At 37.1% G+C, this 13,490-nt stretch overlaps 1 protein-coding gene across 8 annotated transcripts in view; it reads right to left on the bottom strand.

Annotated features, from left to right (window-relative positions):
* The window catches only part of Mtus2 (microtubule associated scaffold protein 2), a 716,842-nt gene that overhangs the window by 228,023 nt on the left and 475,329 nt on the right, over nt 1-13,490 (bottom strand). For all 8 annotated transcript variants that reach the window (XM_087199504.1, XM_087199503.1, XM_087199498.1 and 5 more), the window contains one exon: nt 4,177-4,338. In XM_087199504.1, coding sequence (XP_087055630.1) covers nt 4,177-4,338 — 162 coding nt within the window. The remainder of the gene's footprint in view (nt 1-4,176; nt 4,339-13,490) is intronic.

Raw genomic sequence — 13,490 nt, 5'->3', positions numbered from 1 at the left:
GTATGTCTGGTTTTGGTCATCTATACACTTCCACTCCATGTCCTTCATTCTTCCCAAAGATTTTTTTCCTTTTTTTTTTTAAATTTTGTTGTTGCTGTTGTTGAGTAAAGTAACTCGTTTACTTATAATGGTTTCTCAGAGTCCGATTCTATCACCAGTGTTACTTAACATACTTTGCTGTATTCTTTTGTATTTCCAGTAAATTAGTATTTAAATCTAGAGACTAAAGCAGATTTATTTCCCCCCTAAGACTGATTCACAGATAATTTGTATATACTTCCATCAGTATAGTTCATAACATCTGGTTGTCTTTCAATCAATGATCAATGCCTTCATCCACTGACTCATGACAAGCCACAAAAAGCTGGTAATGTATTTTAATCATTCCTTCTTTATTAGATTGACTACTTTTATGAAGACAAACTTCCCTCTCATCAACTATTTGGTTGAGGTATAAACTGGAGAAGTAGTTAAATGTTTTATTTTTTTATTTACCAGATTTCAAAATAATGAGGTTATTTCCTAGCATCCTGACTATCCTTGCTTATGTTTGTTTTACTGCATAACTCACGAATATACATACATTTTGATGAGTATTATTTCACTGCAGTTAGTTGTTCTGGGGTCTGTATTTCTGGTCTTAGACTTGGAATCAGCTATTTCTTCAAGGAGCCTCATCTTCCTTTAGTGGGAAATGTATTTAGAGATCACAATCTGGATATAAGAGGTGTACACTACTATTGGTTTAGTCATTGTTTATAACTTTCCTATGGACAGAGCTGGGAATCTATCTTTTAAAAAATATAATCAACAGATGACTTCATATGTTATCCCATATCACATTTATCCCCTAAGACACAAATTTGGAATATAAGCAGATGTGGAATCATAATACTAACACCACCACCAATAATATAATTACTGAAAACAGTTTACAATTTTTGTTGGAATTCTTTCTGAACCTAGAGTATACATCAAGTTCCTGACTTATAAACAAGTTCTGTTCCAGGAGAATGTTCAGAAGTTGGATTCCTTTGTAATCTGACAAAGTGAGTCTTATACAGTACACCTGTAAATCTTATACAGGACTCCTGTGAAAGTTTCCAATTCAAATTTCATATGTTGGGAAGTCACCTTATTCTTCTAGGGGCGTGCATCAAATTACTGGGTTTTAAAGTCACTTGGAATAGTTCTTTTCTGTGTGGTTATGCCACCAAAAGGCTATATAATTACTTTCATCTGTTTAATTTCACTTTTTAGTTTTTAGATATCATCTTTTAAAATTTAATGTTAATGTATAATTGTGTAAAATGTTACAGGACTTCAAAGTCAAAACTATAAATAAGATGTAATCAAAGACTATCATTAACCTCTTCTTCCTTCTTTTTCTTTAAGGGCAATCATTATTTTAAAATTCACAAGTTATTCTTCTGTTGCTTTCTATTAATATAAGTGCAGGTACAATGTAAAGTGTTCCTATTGTTTACATATACTATACACATTTTCTCCACCTTTCTTCTTATTAATTAATGATATCTTTTGGGAATCATTTTCTAGTACCAAACAGAGATATTTCCCTATTCACATAACAGCTGAGAAGTAACTGTGTATTTCTCAATCTATTCAGCCAAAGCCCGATTAATGGGAATTTGAGTTATTTTTAGTTTTTTGTTACTTGAAACAGTACTTTAATGAATCACTTAATGACCTGGATTTTTGACCGTGTACCTTCAGGAAAGATTCATAGGGGTGGCTGTACCAAGTCAAAGAATATATTCACATATAATTTTGTAGGCTACTGCCTAATTCCCATTCACAGGAGTTGTATTATTTTATACTCCTACCAAAAATGTGTGAGACTGCCTGTTTCCTGGCAGGCAAATGTAGTATGTTGTCAAACCTAGATTTCAGTGTCTGATAGGTGGAATATTGTAATCCATTGTAGTTTTATTTTACATTTTCCTTATTATGAGTAAGTTAAGATTTATTAACATTTCTTTCTCTAAGAACTGGCTGTTAAAAATTGTAGCCAGGTTTTCTGTAATAGTGGTTCACAAAGTGTGAGCCTTGTATGCTAGTAACCTTGCAACATAATCTGGGATTTTTTTTTTTAGAAATGCAAAGTTTTAGACCCCAATCCAAACTCACTGAATCAGAAACTCTAGGGAGAAAGCACAGGAACCTATGTTTTCAAAACCTCACAGACAACTCTGATTCACCACAGTTTGGGAAGCACTGGTCTGTAGAGTTGACCTGACCACTGTATTTTAACTCCCATAGGTTTGTCTGATTATTTTATAATTAAAATAATGCCAAACTGAAGATTCAAAGGCCATGTGACACTAATTCATTCTTTAGTTGATTAATTCAACAATTAACAAATAGATGTTAAGTCCCTGCATGAATCAGTCACTGTAGCAGGCAATGTCTTTTTGTTTCATCAAAGAGACACGGTCACTGCTCCCAGAAGCTCACTATCCCTTGAGGAAGAATGAAACTAGACAAGCCAATTTAAGTCTTACCAAAGTGAATCACAAGGTGCTGCTATGGCACAGAGCAGGGGACTTCAGCTAGCCTAGTGCTCAAGGAGGTACAAATTGAAAAAAACAGTGAGTTAAGTCTTCACTCCCATCGAGTGGACCAAAATTTTAGAAAGGAATACCTATTTCCCCCAGGTATATGGGTGGAAGCATGAAAGATTGCAGCCTCTTTGAAAAGGAATCTAGGTGGTTCTATTAATGCTTCAAGCATAGCAATTCCACTCCTAGATACTGATCCCATTGGAAGAATGTGTCCATTCAAGGATTTTTCCTGTGGCACTGTTTGGTGCACCAAACACTAGTTACAAAAGAATAAATGCCCCATGGTAGGGGATGGTTTAATAAATCATCATGTATCTACATCCTGAAGGCACTGGTACAAATAAGCCATATCACTGGTTTGAAAGTCTTTCTATGACATACTTAGAATAAGCAAACAATATGTAGAAAAATGGGTATACAGGTTGAATATCCCTCATCCAAAGTCCTCAGGACAAGAGAAGTGTTTTATATTTCATATTCTGGAATATTTACATATGTGTGTGCATATGTATGTGGTTGTGTATATATCATGGAGATAAGACTCAAATCTAAGCACAAAATTCATTTATATTTCATATATCCTTATGCACAGAGCCTGGAGATAATTTTAAACAATATTTTTAGTGTACCTGAGTTTTGACTGTGACCCACCACATGAGGACAAGTTGTGGAATTTTCTATTTGTCATCTCAGCATTTAAAAAATTTCTGATTTTGGAGCAGTTCAGATGTTAGTTTTTCAGATAAGGGATGCTCAACCTGTAATGTCATCTCTTTTTCAAAATACTCACAAAATTCATACATGTATGTACATATATATTGATATATGATTATAGAAGAAAATATGAAGGAATAAATACCAATCTCAGTGAGCCTCTATGATGGCCAGGACGCGGCAGCTACTCTACTATCCTGATTGTGTGCTTTCCACAGTGCAGATAGAAAGCTAAGGACGACATGCTCAAACATCACTGTAGGCAGATATGGAAAGAAAGACGGTGGCAGGGTGGACTCGGGTAGACTCCCTCTGCAGTGTGGACAAGCACCTTCGTTGCTCTCATCTTTGCCTGACTGAACTCCCCATGTCCAGCCACTCGTGTCATGTGCTGCTGGTGTGGATCTAGGGTATACAGCGAGGCTCTGGAGTCAACCATGCTATAGTAGCAGCAGGTCCCTAGAGGGGTCACACACCCAGCTTTGCAGCTGCAAGCCAGGACCCAGCAAGGGGCAACAGTTCCCTCACCAGGTTCTGGGGCATTTCTGGAGGCACAGGCAGACTTCCAAATGATTTCATGCACACCCGCTTCTCTAAGCCTAGTGTCAGTCTGCTTAAAATAGCTTGGTTCTTGCTTTCTGAAAGTGCAACTGTGTGATTCAAAGGGTAAGCAGGCAGGGGGAGGAGTGTGAGGCAGCTGTGAAAATTTAAACATATGAATATACGAAAGTGCACTGAAAATAGTGATATTATTAATTTTAAATGCTATTTAAAACTCATCTGTCATCCCAGCAGATGTACATGAGGACTTTCAAAGAACTTTTTAATTAATGCAGAAAGGGCTCTTCCCTATGGAGCTTCTCCCAGGCAGAAGTCTTACCAGCAGGTGTGGAAGTGGATTTGGGTGCTGGAAGTAAACTCCTGCGGGGCGTTGTCACACTGGAGGATGCTGCAGAGGCCACCCGGCTGGGCCCCTTAGGTGTGTCCTTAAAAGGCACAGCTGCCTTCTGAGCTATCTGTTCTTCACTCCCGAAGGTTGAACCTGTGGGAATCAGACAGTATTTGTGTTAGTCAAAACTTCATGAAAAATGGATGCCCTCCTCCTCGCCTTTGGCACTTGCCAACCAATCCTCAGGCTGTGTTGACTTTAGAAGTTGACCTCTTGATGAATGGCCTTGAAAAGTATTCTTCAAGAACAGGTTATGGAAAAGAACTCCCTTTAGCTAAAGCACAAATAGTCTGTCACTCAAATCTCCTACACTGAAGACAGAGCAGCCTCTCTCCTCTGAAATTGTACACACGTGAACACACACACTTTGCTTATGTGTATGTAGAATTGTATGTGATTATGACAAGCATCAACCGGATAATTCCCAGAGGATGAGCAGTTGTTTTTTGAAATAGAATGTGAGTGACCCAGGGGAGATGAGAATAAAAATTCAATCATCCCTTGATATCAGTGGGGGATTGGTTCCAGAACCCGCTGTGGATATCAAAATCTGCAAATGCCTAAGTCCCTTAAAAAAAATGCCATAGTATTTACATAGAACCTATAGGCATTCTCTGCTTTTAATAATTTCTAAATGACTTATAATACTTAATACAATGTAAATTCTATGTGAATAGTTGTTATATTGTTTTGTATAGGAAATAATGACAAGAATAAGAGTCTGTATGTTTGTGCACGTTCAGCACAGAGGCAATGTTTTTCTTCACCCTTTACTGTGGGGCTGGGGATTGAATTCTGGGCCCTGCCCAGGTGAGACAAGTTCTCTACCACTGAGTTATACTCCAAACCTCTGAATAATTTTGATCAACATTTGGTTGAATTCAGAAATGTGAATAGTGTGGACATAGCCCAGGATATTTGTTCAGAGATCCTAGAAATGTAGCTCAATTACCTCCAGAATAGGAGGACTGCAATTAAGGTAAGGAGGATAAGACAGAGAATCTTTTTGAAACTCACAAATATTTTTTGTTTGGGAAGTGAAGGCCTCTTCAATCTTGGAGGACCTTGCATTCCAGCCTCATTAAATTCACAAGCAGAAGACATGTATGAATAATTACAATTTACTACTCAATATAAAACCCTTTTTTTTTTGTCTACAAGACATCTCCTCACAATCAACTGCTCTGACATTTTAAAGATACTGCATATTGGGATGTGTATCTTTTTTGTCTTGTGTCAGATTTAAATATGAAAAATTGTTGTGATACAAACTTTTCTTCCAGATCTTTTGTGATTTACATATTTGCAAACTCTTAAAGGTAATGACACCACCATATATTTCCTGTTAAAAGCAAAATCTTTTATATACATGTCTGAGTACACCTGTGAAGCCTAATCTAATAATTTAGAGAGTCTGGTTGTGCTGACATTGCTATTTGTTTGGAACAAACCTGTCCAGTTGTAGGATCATGACCATCTACCATGAAAAATAAGCAATGACATCTGGAGAAGATTGGATAACGACACAATTGGAGTGAAAAATTAAATTTTTTGTTTCCATCATTTTAAAAGGATGGTCATAATATTCTATTGAGAGAGGGCCTGCATTAAAATGGTATCATTAGTAAAATGCTGTGCAGTGTTCACTACAACCAGAGGTTTCATCAACTATTTAGAGTAAGAGATTGTTGATTTTCTCCCTCTGAAAACTTGAAAGTCTATTTAAAATCTGTGAGATTTATGTTGTTTCTGAGGAAAAGGATATGTTGTTGGAAGGGAAAATATAGAATGTACTATTTTCTCAGAGTTTATGCCCTACAGTTCTTTTGAGGTGCTGTGCAATGATTTTAAGAATTGTAAACTGTTAGGGAAATGCAGTTGACCACCTCATGCCAAACAAACATGCTGAGACTCCACAGAAAGGGGTCTGCTTTGTCTTGGGTGTCACAAAAAGAAGCATGCATGTGTTTGATCCAAACTCAGTCAGAAAAAGTAGCACCAGAAGCTTGCAACTCAGACAGCCATTGCTTTTGAATTATCAAGCAGGTTCACCAGTCCCCAGTGCTAGAAAACAGAGAGTCTCTGGAAGTTTGTATTATATTTCAGATGAGAGAAGGGCTTGGTCACTGGAAATATTTTGCATGGAATTATCTAATGGCTAGCTTACTGCTGACACACTGCCAGAATAAGCTATTCACTGAAATGTGTAAAGCTGAATTGAGCACAAAACTGTTCACACACAGTCTTTTATTTAACAATTTATTAAAATGTCTTAAGAAGAGAAATGTTTTGTATCATTTGCAGAATTCAAATAGCCTTTTATCAAATCCTTTTGCATCTGGTATCATTTTAATACACGCAATTTATTATTCAGTGAACATGTCAATTTTGAGATTTGGCTGCTTTCCAGGCTGGGAAGAAATCTGTCTGTGAAGTACATTGTCAGGGAAGCTATGCACTTGAGAGAGGCTTGCATTATTAAAACATGAAATAAAATGAAATAATAAAAACCTTGTCTTTTTTATTACTGTGAGATACAGCTAGCAATAAACAGTTCCATTTTTTAGAGACCAATTTCAGTTGGCCAGTAATTAAAGCCGCATTATTCAGTAAAAGTACTCTGAATTTGGAAATGGCTGTTAAATTCTATAAATACTCCAAGTACTTCATACCAATGATGACAACATTAAACCACTGCTTGAGAAGAGGAAGACAACAACTAAATAAACTACTTATATGAGCCAGAAAAAAGTGGAGAATTAAAGAGTCAAAATGGTTCACGTGGCTATTCAGTCATCTCCTTCCCAAGCAATCCCGTCTTACTCTGGCCCCAATGTTCTAGACAGTTTATCCACCCCACAGCTTGGCCACAGAGCAGCAGAAATATTGGCAAAGTACAGACAGGGTAGTAAGATGACCAAGGCCTGAGCACCACCTCCCACACCTACCATATCCCTTCAGTTTCTTCATTTATCAGTGGGAAATGATAATCTGCTTCATAGAGCTGTTGTGAGAATTAAAAGATCTAATGTAAGTGAGTTTAAAAAGTTGATGCAAGAGTTAAGAAGGAAAATGGAGTATGGCATATTGTATATGCTGATTGTTAATTATTAACTCACATGCTAAATTTAAGTTCTACAGATAATCATCAAAGCAAATCAGTTTTTCAAAGTAACTTGGAAAATTTTTCAGATGGGTAGTTCTACATGAGAAGAAAGGAAAGAACAGAAGGAAATTGCATCGTACCTGCAGGTGATGGGACTAACGAGAAGAATGAGGATATGGCTACCTTTAAAAATATGATGAACAATTTCAGACCTAGAGAAAGGTCTGGAAAAGGTTATTAACACAATGGACCACCAAGATTAAGATGTATAAAACATTATCAATTCCACTGCCAGTGAATTTCTGGGCTATATGAAAGTCTGTTCAACTTTCCTAGATTTTCAAAACTGCATCTCAAATTCCATGTTGAGAGTCACACTAACTACAGTAGCAAATGTAGCATCACTGGACTTTAATTCTGGGAATCAGATGGGCATGATATTAATTGGTTTTCAGTTTCTGAGTCAGTCATAGGGTTGAGTTTTTTTTTAAATGTTCTCCCACCTCTGGCTTAAATTCATACTTATGGTACCACTGAGAATTTTTTTAAATTTTAATGGAGTTGATTTTTATCACTCTTTTCCTCCCTGATTTGTACTTTGTGTGTCTTACACTTCCATTCCCTATCCTGATATCATAAAGATGCTCTTCTATGTATTGTTCTAAAAGCTTTTCTTTAATTTTATTTTGTTTTTACATAATCTATCTGGAATGAGGAATGTAATAGGAACAAAATTTGCAATTGTTTTCTACACAGACAATTCTCCCAGCCCTGGACATTGCATTGTCTGTCTTCTCTGCATTATCTGCACAGCCAGGTTTCCACTCAGGTATGATGTATTAGGGAAGGTACACAATCAAGCTCTCAAGTCTCAATAACTTCACATAAGAAAAGTTTCTTTTTGGGTCATGGACCATCTAACCCAGATGATATGGATGGTCTGCTGTTTTAGGAAGATGTCCTCTGGGTAGAATTCAGGGACCCCACTCTTTTTGCCCTTCCCTGAGGTTCTCAAGAGAAGTTAACAGCATTCAGCTGTTAGATGAGGAAAAAGTAAATTGTTCAGGGGAACACTTTATGGGTCATGGCTGAGAATGAGATGTATCATTTATGTCTTCAGTCCATTGGTTGGAATGCAGTCACAGGGCCAGCAAGTCAGGCTGAGAAATGTAGTTTAATTTATATCCAGGGGAAAGGAAGATGGTTTGATGAATATATATCTACTCTCTGCAATAGAAGGCTCCATTTTTGAGCTCTCTATTTTGTTTCACTGATCTATTTGTCTATCACTATGCCAATACCTTTCTGCATTTATTTACTATAGTATAGGTTACAAGACAAGTGTTCTCAATTATCTTGGCTACATCTGGACCTTTATTCTTGGACACAGATTAAAGAATATGCTTGCTAAACAACCCAATATCAACCAATGAAATTGAAAACGTAATTAAAAACTCACCAACTAAGAAAAGCCCAGGTTCTGATGGCTTCACCACTGAGTTCTACAAGACATTTAGAGAGGAGCTACTGCCACTACTGTTTAAACTCTTCAATGATTGAAAGGGAAGCAATACTCCCAAATTCATTTCTGGAAGCAAGCATCACCTTGATCCCCAAAGCAGAGAAAGACCCAACTGAAAAAGAGAACTATAGGCCAATCTCACTAATGAACATAGATGCAAAAATCCTTAATAAGATACTGGCAAACAGAATGCAGAAGATCATCAAGAAGATCATACATCCTAATCAAGTGGGATTCATCCCAGGGATGCAGGGATGGTTCAACATATGCAAATCAATCAATGTAATACACTATATCAATAGAGCCAAGGACAAAAACCATATGATTATCTCTATAGATGCAGAAAAAGCATTTCACAAAATCCAACATGCATTTATAATAAAAACCCTTCAAAAACTGAAATAAATGGTCTCTACCTCAAACTGATAGAAGCCATCTATGAAAAACTAACATCGAGTATCATACTAGATGGTCACAACTGAAATCCTTCACACTAAAATCAGGAACAAGACAAGGATGTCCACTATCACCACTCTTGCTCAATATAGTTTTGGAAACATTAGCCACAACAGTTAGACAAGAGAAAGAAATAAAAGGAATAAAGATAGGAAATGAAGAAGTCAAATTGTCATTATTTGCAGATGACATGATACTCTATATAGAAGACCCCAGGAACTCCATCAAAAGTCTCCTAGACTTAACCAACAAATTCAGTAAAGCAGCTGGACACAAATCAATAGCTTTCCTCTACACAAAAAACAGACTCACTGAGAGAGAAATAGGGAAAATAATTCCTTTCACAATAGCATCCAAACAACTGAAATACCTAGGAATCAACCTAATGAAAGAAATCAAAGACCTCTTCTCTGAAAACTATAGCACTCTGAAAAGAGACATTGAAAATGATATCAGAAAATGGACAGACATCCCCTGTTCCTGGGTAGGAAGGATCAATATAGTGAAAATGGCCATACTTCCAAAACTGCTATATAGATTCAATGCAATTCCAATTGAGATTCCAGCAGCATACTTCATGGACCTTGAGAAAACAATCCAAAAATTCATTTGGAACAAGAAGAGACTCAGAATAGCAAAAGCAATTCTAGGTAACAGAGACATGGCAGGGGGTATCACAATCCCCAACCTGCAACTCTACTACAAAGCTACTGTGATAAAAACAGCATGGTACTGGCAAAGAAACAGACCCAAAGACCAGTGGAACAGATTAGAAGATGCAGAAACAACGCCAGACACACTCAGCCATCTCATCTTCGATAAAGGAGCCAAACACCCTCACTGGAGGAAAGATAGCCTCTTTAATAAATGGTGCTGGAAAAATTGGGTTTCAACTTGCCAAAGATTAAAACTAGACCTATATCTCTCACCATGCACTAAACTAAAATCAAAATGGATTCAAGATCTAAATATTAAAATAGAAACTCTGAACCAGTTGGAACAGAGGTTAGGTAGAACTCTTGAAAACATCAGTGTAGGAAAAGATTTTATGAACAAAACCTCAGTTGTCCGTGAACTAGGACAAACAATCAACAAGTGGGATCTCTTCTTATGAAAAAGCTTCTGCACAGCAAGAGAAACCACCAGCAGTGTGAAGAGACAACCCACAATGTGGGAAAAAATCTTCACCTGCTCTTCCTCAGACAAAGGTCTACTATCTCGAATCTATAAAGAACTTGAAAAGATCAGACTTCCCAAATTTAAAGACCCAATCCGAAAATGGGCATCTGAAATGAACAGACATTTCTCAGACAAAGAAGTAGAAATAGCAAGTAAATACATGAAAAAATGTTCAACATCACTGGTCATTCGAGAGATGCAAATGAAAACAACACTGAGATTCCACCTCACTCCAGAAAGAATGGCTGCTATCATGAAATCAACCAATAACAAATGCTGGCGGGGCTGTGGGGAAAGAGGAACCCTGCTCCACTGCTGGTGGGAGTGTAGACTGGTGCAACCACTGTGGAAATCAGTATGGAGATACCTCAAAGAACTAGGACTGGAAGTCCCATTTGACTGCACTATTCCCCTTCTGGGTATCTTCCCCAAAGAATTAAAAGAATCATACCACAGTGATATAGGTGTGCCCATGTTCATAGCAGCACAGTTTGTGATAGCTAATACTTGGAAACAGCCCAAATGCCCATCAACTGGAGACTGGATAAAGAAAATGTGGTTTTTTAATAAAATGGAGTACTACTGAGCCATAAAAAATGAAAAATTAGAGACATTTATAGCTAAATGGATGCACATTGAGAGGCGATACTCTTAAGTGAAATAAATAAGACACACATGAATAAATACCGAATAGTTTCTCTGGTGTGAGAAACTGAAAGTGTAAATAAGGACTAAATGTATAATAGATAATGTGAAATAGGAAGAAAAGGGGCAAAGGGGATGGAAGTGGGAGGGATAGGGGAAAGGCTAGAAGGGAATGGGATTAATATGAGAAAATGGAAAACTAGGAACAAAATCTTTGTAAATAGGGAGGAATGGAGGGGTTGAAGGGAGGGCTGGGCAAGGGTGAAAAATATGAACCAAGAGAGATTATGTAAAGGTGCAAATTTCCAATGGTGAATGTCATTATATTGTACACCTAAAATGTACCAATGATTACAATGAATAATTGATAATGCAAAATAGGAAGAAAAGGTCCAAAGGGGTAGGGGTAGTGGGAGGGGCAGGGGAAAGAAAAGAAGGGAAAGGAAAAATGATGAGAAATGGAAAAAATGGAAATAAAGTCTTTGTAAATAGGGAAGGGTGGAGGGGGTGAAGGGAGGGCTAGGAATGGGGAAAAAATAAGAACCAAGATGCATCATGTAAAGGTACAATTCCCAATGAGAAATGTAATTGTGTTGAATACCTACAATGTACAGATAAAAGAATTTAATAAAGAAAACAAAAACAAGAATGAATACGCATACTACAGCATTTTGCTTTATGAAGGAAGCCAGGCACAAAAAGGCACATATTATATAATTCCATCTACATGAAATGTCCACAATAGGTTAATTATTTGCATCCATTTTCCTTCTTGGGTCTCCTCACTGGAACAAGTTTCTTAAATCATGATTCAGTTCTATAAATGTACCCTAAGTAACTCCTGAAGTTCTTCTCTCCAGAAGTTTTCTGATTCTCTGCTCCATCTCCCTGCACTGTGGCTACTCTAACCCCCAACCAGTTTGTGGCAGAGGTGCATACTTTTAGACAATAAAGAAGAGAATATTTTTCCAAACCCACCACACATCCCATTCATTACAGCAGAATTACCAGGCTCCTAGGTGAGGCGTGTGAAATGCCTTTCATCACCAAGCCCTTTACCCTTCTCATCTCCTCTTACCAAAGTAAGTGTGACTGTGATCCACTCTAGTGCACATCAGTGCTATGGTTTGGACACTTCCCCTCTGAAACTCAGGTGGTTCCAAAGTGACAGTATTAAGACACAAGGCTTCTTCCTTGTGAAAGAGGCTTCATGCAACCTTGGTCAGCTTGCACAGTGAGGATACTGCATTTATCCACATTTGGTAGACAACCACACCCACTGGCTGCTTGATCTTGGACTTCTTGGCACCCAGAAGAGAAATTTCTGTTCATTAGTAATTATCCAGTCTATGGCATTTTGTTATAGCAGCAAAACAGTAAAAAGAAGACATGTAAATTCAGATTAGAAAGCCCTGTGCTAGGGAAGAAAAGTTTTAGGTAGGACTTTGGGCACTGGGAGGAGGAAGGACATGCTCATAGAATTCTTGGCACTATTTACAGAGTGACAAGTGGTGACTTTTCAACCTCCTTCATAAAAATAATCTAACCATGACTGAAGTCAGGATAAAAATTTACAGTTTATGGTCCATATACAACACTCTCTTCATTTCGCCATTTATTGGGAATTCCAATAACTGAGCCTGAATTTTAAAAAGATTTAATAATGGTAATGGGAAACAGATACTAACCAAACTAAAATGAAATTCTGAAGGGAGGAGAAGGCTGCAGGAAAAAAAAATAGGAATAGTTATTAATGATAGGATGGCATCATTGCCAAACTAAAAAAAACATATTTCACTGATTTTTGAATATTTTTCCATATTATAATGATTACACTCTCTTCACTGGTACTTTTTAATAATTCCAGGCAATCAAGTTGTATAAAGTTCTGGCTGCATGATTAGTTAATCGATGCATATTTCACTGTTTTAACAGCATTTGTCACTTAGCAACAAAATTCAGTTTAATTATTAGAGTATCAACTCGAATGTTCTATTTCCTATCTTCTGCATATTTCAACACAGGTGTACATATTTTCTTTCTCATATTAAAGAGCTAATGTAAACCAGGTATTTTGCCATTTTAGCAAAGCTACTTTTTTTTCAAAATGAAATATTTGGCTAAGAAAGGTAGGAAGGAAAGGTAGGGGAAAGGTAAGATATGGAAGATTCCACATTCTGGATCTCTTACAAAGAAAAACTGTTAAGGAAAGTTTTAAAAGATGGCCTAAGCACTATAAACCCTCAGAGCAAGCTTTGGTGCTCATATAAATCCTTATATCATTCCTTGGAACACTGATTGGTCACTCGTGATATCTCAGGCATTGTGCCAAACTTC

The sequence above is a fragment of the Heterocephalus glaber genome, unplaced genomic scaffold (genome assembly GCF_053883595.1).
Source record: "Heterocephalus glaber isolate CG9 unplaced genomic scaffold, H.glaber_assembly_v1.0 deba00001720, whole genome shotgun sequence".
NCBI classification, from domain to species: Eukaryota; Metazoa; Chordata; class Mammalia; order Rodentia; family Bathyergidae; genus Heterocephalus; species Heterocephalus glaber.
The sequence above is the reverse complement of the archived record's forward strand: the minus strand, read 5'-3'. Positions and strand labels throughout refer to the sequence as shown.